The sequence below is a fragment of the Anastrepha obliqua genome, chromosome 1 (assembly GCF_027943255.1).
Source record: "Anastrepha obliqua isolate idAnaObli1 chromosome 1, idAnaObli1_1.0, whole genome shotgun sequence".
Taxonomy (NCBI): Eukaryota; Metazoa; Arthropoda; class Insecta; order Diptera; family Tephritidae; genus Anastrepha; species Anastrepha obliqua.
Window position 1 is genome coordinate 23590912 of NC_072892.1, and position 9755 is coordinate 23600666.

The following is a 9755-nucleotide window of genomic DNA, read 5'->3' on the forward strand; positions in this document are numbered from 1 at the left end:
AACGAAACTAGAAATACATTTAGGTATCGTACAAGTCATACTATGAATTTTCATGTAGTTAAAAAATAATTGACTGTCATTTGGAGTGCTCATCCGATTCTTTGTTTTGTTTTTCATTGGGGGAGGTCATTAAATAAACAGTCGGCGCACTCGCATATCAGCACCCATGTCACTGTTGACAGTTATAATTTTGAGGTTGTAAGATACTTTGTTTATCTAGGAACCAGCATAACACTGATAATAACGTCAGCTTGAAGTCCCACGGGGAATCTCTCTTGTCAACAAGTACTACTTTGGACTAAGTAGGCAATTGAGAAGTATAGTCCTCTCTCGACGAACAAAACTAACAGTTTATAAGGCTCTCATCCAGCCCGTCTTATTGTATAGCACAGAAGTTTTGACGATAATATCAACCGATGAAGCGTCCCTTGAAGTGTTTGAGAGAAAGATTCTCCGCAAGATTTTTGATCCTTTGCACTTTAGCGACGGCGAGTATCATAGGCGATGGAACAATGAGCTGTATAAGCTTTACGACGACATAGACATAAAAACAAATAAATAATTGTAGCGCGCACTTTTGTTAGGTGTTTAGGTGATCCCCTCCTCGTGTTTGTGGCGTGCGTCTTGATGTTGCTCCACAAATGAACAACATAGACATAGTGCAGCGAATAAAGATCCAGCGGCTACACTGGCTGGGTCATGTCGTCCGAATGGATACAAACGCTCCGGCTCTGAAAGTATTCGATGTGGTACCAGCTGGTGCTAGTAGAGGAAGAGAAAGGCCCCCACTGCGTTGGAAAGATCAGATGGAGGAGGACTTGGCTTTACTTGGTGTTTCCAACTGGCTCTGGTTAGCACGAGAAAGGAACTCGTTTTTTCAAAGTCGGCCAAAGCGCGTCAGCGGTTATCGCGCCAATCAAGAAGAAGAAGAATTTCGAGTTCTATAAACATTTATTTATCCGTTAAAAACTTTAGTACATAAGACAATACGACGCTAACACCACCCTGTTAATCACCTATTCCTCTGATGCCAACTGGGGTGACGTGCAATTTAATGAAATTCCAGTTGGCTGTGCGTCTGGTTTTTACGATGGCAATTAATGAAGCACAAGGACAGCCTTTCGCATGTTGCGTACTCAAGAATTGGAAAACGGAGTATTCTACATATTTATTTACGCACTGGATGGAAAAACGGTAAATATTACATAATTGGCACTAAGCCCCCTGTTGGATGTTTGGTTAAGGTCCCTTGTTATTATGCGTCTTAATGCTTTTCCGTAAATGGAGGACCTACAGGTTTATGCCGCCCCCGAACGGCAGATGGTTTTTCAAGAAGAGCTTTTTCAAGGCAGAAATAGGTATACTCGGAGGTTTGCCATTGACTACTGAGGAGTGACCGCTATTAGAAAAAATTCTTTCTATCGTTTGGTATTCCATGCCAGAGGTTTCGAACCTATACGCTTCGGAATGGCTAGAGTGGTCGCATCACTTTAATTCTCAATAATTAAAGCTCCAAAAAATTGTGTGGGCTGGCGAAGCGGACCGGACTGATGCTATAAATTCATAAAGTAATTGATATTTAATTTATTCCCATGTATGTGCCGACACATCAGTTTTATTAATTTTTAATTTAATACATATATTTATATTTACACACGTTCAAATATACATATAGAGTAGCTTTGTCTCTTTATGCGGTGTCTCCAAATTGAGCTTTCTTAACCACTTTTGTTGGACCACAGATTCGAGTTTCAGCTGCCTCGCTCATAGATCTTGGAGTTGCTTCATTCGAAATCTTTTTTTTGAGCGAAGCAGCGCTGGCTACAGCCCGCAAATTTTTTGATTTCTTATTTTGTACACTGGAGAGGCTACTAGCCTTTTGCTGTTGAGCTAGCTTTACCCGCTTCAGAATAGGATATTGCGGACTCTTCATTTGCGACGGGAATTGCCTAAATCCTCTAACAGACTTCTTTGTCCCTTTCGGTTTTTCTGGTGGTTCCTTGGGCTTGTTTAGCTCCAACGACTGCGGCGGATTTTGCAGAGTCATTATGGCATCCTTATTTTGTTTTATTCTTCTATATCCCTCCGGAGTAATGCTTCTGAATTTCGTTTCTCTTATGGCCCATAAAGTGGACGCGAGCTGTGCAATGACCGCGGTTGAATGTCTAACTTTTTCTTTTATTTGCTGCAATGACTTTGCATTGTTTCCATTAGTATTGAAGTATTGTGAAAGATACATATAAGTTTTATCTACCTTTTGATCTTTTTCGAATATCGTCAGCATAGATACGACCAAAAATGTCAGGAAAATGAGCACAAAGGAAGACAACAACATTGCGTCGAATGTGCCCACAGAGTCTAAATGGTTGTCGAAAATGAAACGGAATAATTTTGAGAAACCGTTACACATCTTTTGTGAATATGGATAGGCGCAGGTGAATTCAGTCCAAAATTTTAAAGTCGGATCATTATCGTCCATCCTGCCTTTTTCTCACTTGACGTAACAATTTAAAAAATTGAAAAAAAATATTTACTTTTAACTGATTTTCTAAATTATATGAAAACTAATTTTTTGATTGAACATTAAAATACAAGAGAAGTAGAAAAATGATACGCAGGAAAGTGTTTTTCTTAAATTTCATTGTTTTTTTTTCATCAAACAGCAAATAAAAAATAGAATCCAGGTCATGGGAGTGATTCGTCAGTCGAATTCTGCTCGATCATTTCGCATACATTCACACACTCGTCCAATCAGTAGTTGTTCAGACGGCAACCAAATGACATTGTGTTAATTTTTTCGTATACCACTAATACATTCTTAGTTTTTTCGTAAACAAACCGATTCGTAGCTCCTGCTACGTCAACGGCCGGTTGTGTCAAATTCCCTGAGAGCCGGCTAACGGTCTAATATTGGCCACACCATTAAACATCTTTTCCCCACGCAGCGAGTCTATTAAAGGATTTCGTCTTTTTCTTTTCATTTTTTATTTCCTTCCAATTTGCAAAACATTGTTGTTGGTCTAATGCCATCACCTTTAATGAATGCGCCTTACGTTTTCATCATAAGATTTTTTACAATTTCCGAAAAAGCTATGAGAGCATTCTTAAAATTGCACATCCATATACTTATATATATTTGTATTATAAGCAGTATTGCCACTTGAGAGCCATGATGAGAAAGGTTCATCGTCTGACATGTAATGCTACAAAAAGAATATGGCCAAAATGGGACACCAGGCGCTCAAGGGCGCTACTTAATCGATCAAGGAAAAACGTATCCATGCTAGTTACTTTGATCGCAGACCATTCAGTTGCAAGTTACAGGGTGTTAACAATGGAAGTCAATAAAGAGAAAATTAGATACATTTTACAGTTTTTCTTTAAAGGCGAAAATGCAAGCCAGGCCGCTGAAATTAATTGTGGATGGTGTTTATGGGGCCGATACTGTAACAGCTAATTAAATGCAATTTTATTATCCTCGAGTCCGTTCAGGCATTTTTGATGTTAAAGACAAAAACAACAAAAAAGCTTCAGACCTTCATTAATCGCTGCCTTAGAGTCATGTTGCGCATATGGCGGCCGAATAACAGGGAGTCAAATGATAATCTCCTCACCGGAGTTAGGTAAAGGCCAGTTCAAATTGCGATTCGCGAGCGTAAATGGAGATGAATTGGCCATAAAAAAATAAATAATTGGCGCGTACACTCCTGTTAGGTGTTTGGCCGAGTTCCTCCTCCTATTTGTGGTGTGCGTCTTGATGTTGTTCCACAAATGGAGGGACCTACAGTTTCAAGCCGACTCCGAACGGCAGATATTTTTATGAGGAGCTTTTTCATGGCAGAAATACACTCGGAGGTTTGCCATTGCCTGCCGAGGGGCGACCGCTATTAGAAAAATGTTTTTATTAATTTTGCTTTCACCGAGATTCGAACCAACGACTTCTCAGTGAATTCCGAATGGTGATCACGCACCAACCCATTCGGCTACGGCGGCCGAATGAATTGGCCGGATGAATTGGTCATACTTTGTGAAAATTTGCGACTAAAATCAACAAGATGTCTTTAAATTGGAATCCACAAGGCTCACACCGTAGAGGTAAACCCAAAGGATCTGGGAGACGAAGCTTGTACGATTCACGACAGCTGATGACTCGCTGGCATGACCGAAAAATCCAGGAATCGATCCCAATAGAATTTATTTGATTCGGCACTTTGCGCCCCCCACCGGCGCGCTAGCAAATAATAATAATAATAACTTTTTTGTGCCTAGAACAAGAAAGATTTTTTTCATCCTGTTTTGGGCCATCCTAGTGTAGAAATTTATTGGTTCAATCATGACATAATTGCCATAAGTAATCACAAGTATATATGGCAAAATGTTTAGAATTCCCAGAAAAACAAATGGAAAATTATCAGGCAGGTTCTGTGCGTGCAAATGTACGTATGTATGCATTTGCATGGATATTTCTTACATACTTTAAGTCTCAATGTACAATATGGGATTCACCACACTGGGGTTCTCGATCCACGTTTAAAAGTGTCGTGTGTAGATTCATATGTTCTACAAACATACATTCATGTATACTTATATATACATACATAAGATGTGCATATGCATATACTACTTATATATTAGATCAGAAACCGGATGGCCTTTAACAAACAATAAATTTAGTTATAAGGGGGTCTTCTACCGTCACGGTTTGAAAAAATCGATTTTTTTTTTTTAGATTTTTTAAAAGCTACTAATGTTAAGAGTATGCTATAAAGAGGGTTTTATGAAAAACATGTTCCTTCATGAGCATTTCGGGGAGAATACATGCATGCGCGTGGCATTTTCGAGCGTTTCTTTATCTTTAAACGCCTTTTCCCGAAAGTTGACTTTTTTCAACTTTCTGGTCACACATCTACTATAAATATTTGTCGAATTCATTCCATCTTTTTTCCAGTTATTCAGTGAACATCTCGCTATGTTTTCCCAGACCACTTTTTTCAATTTTTGATTAGTTTAATTTTGCGGGCCTCTAAAGTGTAAAAAAAAGAGGAAATTTTCAAACTTTTTTTTTAAAATCACGCATTTTTTACAAATTTCAAAATATTTAAAATCGCCACTGGGAAAACATAGCCAACGCTACACTTTATGACAAAAAAAATTTTTTTTTGATTTCAGATAAGTAAAATGGTCGATCGCGTGCCACAAAGTCGCCTAGGACATTTTTACAAGGGCAACCTCGAGGACGGTTCAAGGACACAGGGCCAAAGAATTCGATTTGAAAAATATATTTTTAAATAGTGCAAACTTGTGCAAATTAAATAAAAAAAATCTGATTTCATTATCTCAAGTGGTTGCTTTGTAATTAATTCCCAAAAATAGGCCCGAGATTAAGGCGCGACGGTAGAAGACCCCCTTATAAGGGAAAATAAATGCAAGTTATGGCATTTGTAAAGCTTTAATTCTGAGAACCCCAATAGTATCATATTAGCAAATAGCACTTAAAATATCTTAAGGGTATTTTAACGTTAGTCGCAACTTCTAAATTTAAATTATTCAACGCTTACTGGCTTTAGATTAGGTTACATATGTATATGATCCCGTTTCATATAGTTTGGCGACCGCCGTAGCCGACAACCACGCGACTACCGGTTCGAATCTCCGTGAAACACTAAAATGAAGAAAAAGTTTTTCCAATAGCAGGCAATGGTAAACCTCCGAGTGTACTTCTACCATGAAAAAACTCCTCATAAAAAAATATCTCCCGTTCGGAGTCGGCTTAAAACTGTAGGTCCCGCACGCCACAAATAGGAGGAGCAGTTATTATATATGTTGCTTCACAATACCATTAACTCTCGTGAGCCCAAATACCTTGGCGAACGAATTCAACTTACTGGATCGGCCCAATATCTCAACTTGCTTAGTATGAAACACAGTTGCCTTGTAACAAAAGATCTGAAGTACATTGTACTTTATTATTATTTATTAGGAAAAAAATATAGATATTAAACCTAATTGCATATAAGAATGCAATTTACATTGGTCAGGTTGCAAAGGCAGTGTTTGTTGTTTTAGAGCCGTCAGTAAAAATAGTTAAAAAATTTTCTTTTTTGTAGTTATTGACGATTTCCAAAAAAAAAATGTTAAAAACTTTCATTGGTAGTGTTGGATTTCATTAAAGCGTGCAGAGATATATCAATTTTGAATTCACTTATCAGCCTCTCGGATTGCATACTGATTTTATGGCATTTAGGCGGTATATTTATATCAAGAAATTTGCAGTATATTTTGCCCACTAAGTTGCTAATGTAGGCGCACACATACACACATAGGTCCATATATGTTCTTCTAATGGATCCTTGTTCTTCACTTTCTACTTCCAGTTTTTACAGCCTACTATTTTTTTTTTTCGAATACTTTTCTCTAAAACACCTCTATTTTTAATGTGTTTAGGTTTTAGAATTAAAATTAAAAAAATACGTCTCCTAGCAGAGTGCATATAGGTACAGCTATGAATGTGCTTGATTTCAGCAGAGCGCTCATACATATGTAACTCATAGGCACTCTTCTATTGCGATAGCGTTTATTTTCCAATGTGGCGTGAATGGAAATCAATGAGATATTATAAAAGTGATAATATTTGGCGAAACAACCTCTTTTAAGCCATAAATTAGATACCCCTGGCGACAGAGGAGTCTGCAGAAAGATTGAATAGTTGGAGTTTGACAGACACTTTTTTGAGTTTTTATTGTGGAGAAGTAACGGAATATTACTATGCCAGGCTTTAGACTAATGCTCGCAGATATACAATATTTCTCGTTGTTCCGTACGGTGCGTCAATAAATATCCGTGAGCTTTATTGATTGTCATCGCAAAAGCGAGACGTACAGGAAACTGCAATCTCTTGAAATCGAACATCATTCCAGTTGACGTTATTGGTATTCTTGGCAGTAGCACATCATCTTCTTTGTATTTTCCGTATGATCGTCGCTTTAATTTAATTGTTGCTCAACCTTTTCACAATAAGGCGAGTGCCATTACGCAGACGTAGAGCATCAATATTTCTCTGTAGAATGATAGGCTCGACAACTTTAATTTATCATCTGTGTGGATGGAGGCCTGGAGCGTTGATTGAACTCAAGAATTCAACTTGATAATTTACCGATAATATCAATTGAGTTTGTACGTCACTATATTTCCAACAATCCGATCCAAATAATTTTATTTAATGAATCAACTTCTGCAATTTTTTACGCAATTTATTAGTTCTTCCACATATATTGCCAACGTATAGAGGCTATTTGACAATGTGACTCACCTCATCGTGTCATCAACGGCCGTTTCCCATTTCTCAAATCCAACACTTTTACATCGCGCCAAAGAATGGGAAATTTCAAGCATGCGTGCAATCCATCTACGGGTGCAGATCGCGGAATTAGCGGTAATGTTTGCCAAAAATCTTCTGTAACCAAAAACAAAGCTCTACCAAATGTGTTTATTATTACGTAAATCTTGTAGTAATCGATTAAGCGCTACCAATGATTTTTTAGGCGCCTTCGATTCGCCACTTCTCTGCTTGCTATATCTGGGCTTTGCTAGCATTTCTTTATATGAACGCGGTAATCGTATTACTAATACTCATTAGGTGCTCCTTTCCAGTTTATGTATACCAGTTGTTTTTCGTCTATTCGGCACTTGCCAAAGCTTGGCGAATCGAAGACGCCTTTTATGTGCCATCGTACATTCATCCCAAATAATGATTCTACAATTTTGCAGTATTTTTTATTTTTTAAGAAATCTGAAATATCAAGAGTTAAGTCGTTGAAACTATTAAAGAGAAGTCGGTTCTGTTCTAAAGCAACTTATTGAAGAAACTACCAATAGAACTACACATTTCGATGTAGGGATAAAAAAGAGGTGGTGATAAGTAAAAATCTATGAAATTAAAATAAAATTAAATAAAAAACAGTGTCAGTCTCGGTACTTAATAGACACATCTCGTATAATCGCGTCACTATTAAATCTCCTCATAATGGGTAGTGCGTAGGCCTTAGTACCGGAGAACGTCTGTAATAGAGTAGCTGAAACTCCCGTACTACAACCCGTGCATGACACTTGCAATGGTAAATATCACATAAAAAGGTCAATTAGTTGAATTTGAAATGCGAGGGCCCTTTGAAAAGTCCGTGCAAAGTCAAATAGAACACTACTGGCGTGTATCGAGCTTATGTTTAGTTAGTAGCATCTCTTGGAAGAACATACAACAAGTTTCAGCCAGATCGGTGTATTTCTTTGTGTTTGGCATTTTTTGAATCGAGGAAGTCGAGTGATTTTCCTTTTTTCATCACGACAGTACACCAGCTCACGCCTCAGCAGTTGCAATATTAATGGAAATATGGTTCCAAATCGTTTCACATTGCCCATATTCTCCAGACTTACACAGCTCCCTTGGACTACTATTGGCTCCTCTTTTTGAAGAAATGGCTGGCGGGAAAAGGATTTTATTCAAGCGAGGAAATGATTGCAGAAACGAATGACTATTTTTCACACTTGGAAAAATCCGGTTATTCGAAAGGGATCGACAAACTAGCGTTGGACAAAGTATATAAGCCTAAATGGAGACTATGCCGAAAAATGAAAAAGGTTTGTCACAAGCGATTACCTAGTTTATATTTTGCACGGACTTTTTAAAACGGCCCTCGTTTTTATTGGAAAAATAAGTTATTTGTAAACAAACTTCGCATAGCGCACCAAATAATTCGGCTATAAGCACTGAGAGCCGACTAACGGTACGCGATTATGCACAAACTTATTTTTCTCTATACAAGTGATATCAGTGGTCGATTGGTAGAGTAAAAGTGTTTCGGTAAGCGTTAATCAACAAATCATACAGTGAGAAAACTGGCATGCCAAACGAAAGGAATGTGTTAAATTGCATCAAGAATTGTTTGTGGCAATATTGGGAAAAGTAAGCGTGAAAACCAAACTGTGTATACATAAATAACTGTTTATATTCGTCCAAAAATGATGATTGCACAAGGATGATACTTGTAAGGTTTGACCATCCGAAGCAAAATAGTGAAAGTAACTATGGCGACGTTATAGGGGATTCAACAGCAGAACTGTGCCCGTCCATTTCACATTTACTCTTACGCTCTTTCAATCAGACGTTCAGTCGTCAACGAAGTGCTTAGTCTTAGTTTTTGACGTGATAACGTCTTATAATTCGATTTAGCCGGCTGCACGCACGAAAAAATGTGTCGTTACCTTGCTCATTAGTGGTACCTTGCTCATTTGTCGTTACCTTGCTCATTTGTCGTTACCTTGCTCATTGCCGTTACCTTGAATGAACTGCAAGCGAAAGCGCGGAACGAACGACAAAGCAAACAAAGCAAACGAACGGCAACGTTCGATATCTTGCTCTCTCCTACTTAAGTGAGCGTATATGCGTATGTATATGCGCATATGCACATATATAAATGCACGTATTTGTATTTGCATATCCCTTCTTATTGATTATTATTAATTTGATTTACTTGAAGAATTTAAAATAAAACCAAGTTTGTTAATAATACCTGTTGTTTTAATGTTATTATTATTAATTTTTTTATTATATATGAAGGAAAAAATGTATGGTATATTAATATTTACCATATACCTTATAAGATATGTTGTATACTAATATATGTATATAAACATGCATATACATATACAATTTCGCGCAATTTGCAAAAAGAACAAATCTATATGTAAAGATGCATACA

General features: G+C 37.5%; 1 protein-coding gene across 2 annotated transcripts; it reads right to left on the reverse strand.

The window, feature by feature from the left end:
- Window positions 1-1578: 1578 nt before the first annotated feature.
- LOC129250933 (uncharacterized) lies at window positions 1579-2592 on the reverse strand. Of its 2 annotated transcripts, none has more exons than XM_054890486.1 (2): window positions 2255-2592; window positions 1579-2185 (listed from the first exon to the last, which is right to left on the reverse strand). In XM_054890486.1, the coding sequence occupies exons 1-2, from the start codon at window positions 2477-2479 to the stop codon at window positions 1691-1693; spliced, it is 720 nt and encodes a 239-aa protein (XP_054746461.1). In that variant the 5' UTR covers window positions 2480-2592; the 3' UTR covers window positions 1579-1690. The 2 variants fall into 2 exon arrangements, with proteins under 2 accessions (XP_054746461.1, XP_054746460.1); XM_054890485.1 differs by having other exon boundaries at window positions 1579-2194; window positions 2255-2590.
- Between the last annotated feature and the right edge of the window lie 7163 nt (window positions 2593-9755).

Bases quoted from the DNA above. Each gene is read 5' to 3' on its own strand.
- LOC129250933 (XM_054890485.1), bottom strand. From the start codon at position 2,479: ATGGACGATAATGATCCGACTTTAAAATTTTGGACTGAATTCACCTGC. The intron at 2,195-2,254 runs GTAGATAAAACT...AACAATGCAAAG, and splicing joins TATTCGAAAAAGATCAAAAG to TCATTGCAGCAAATAAAAGA.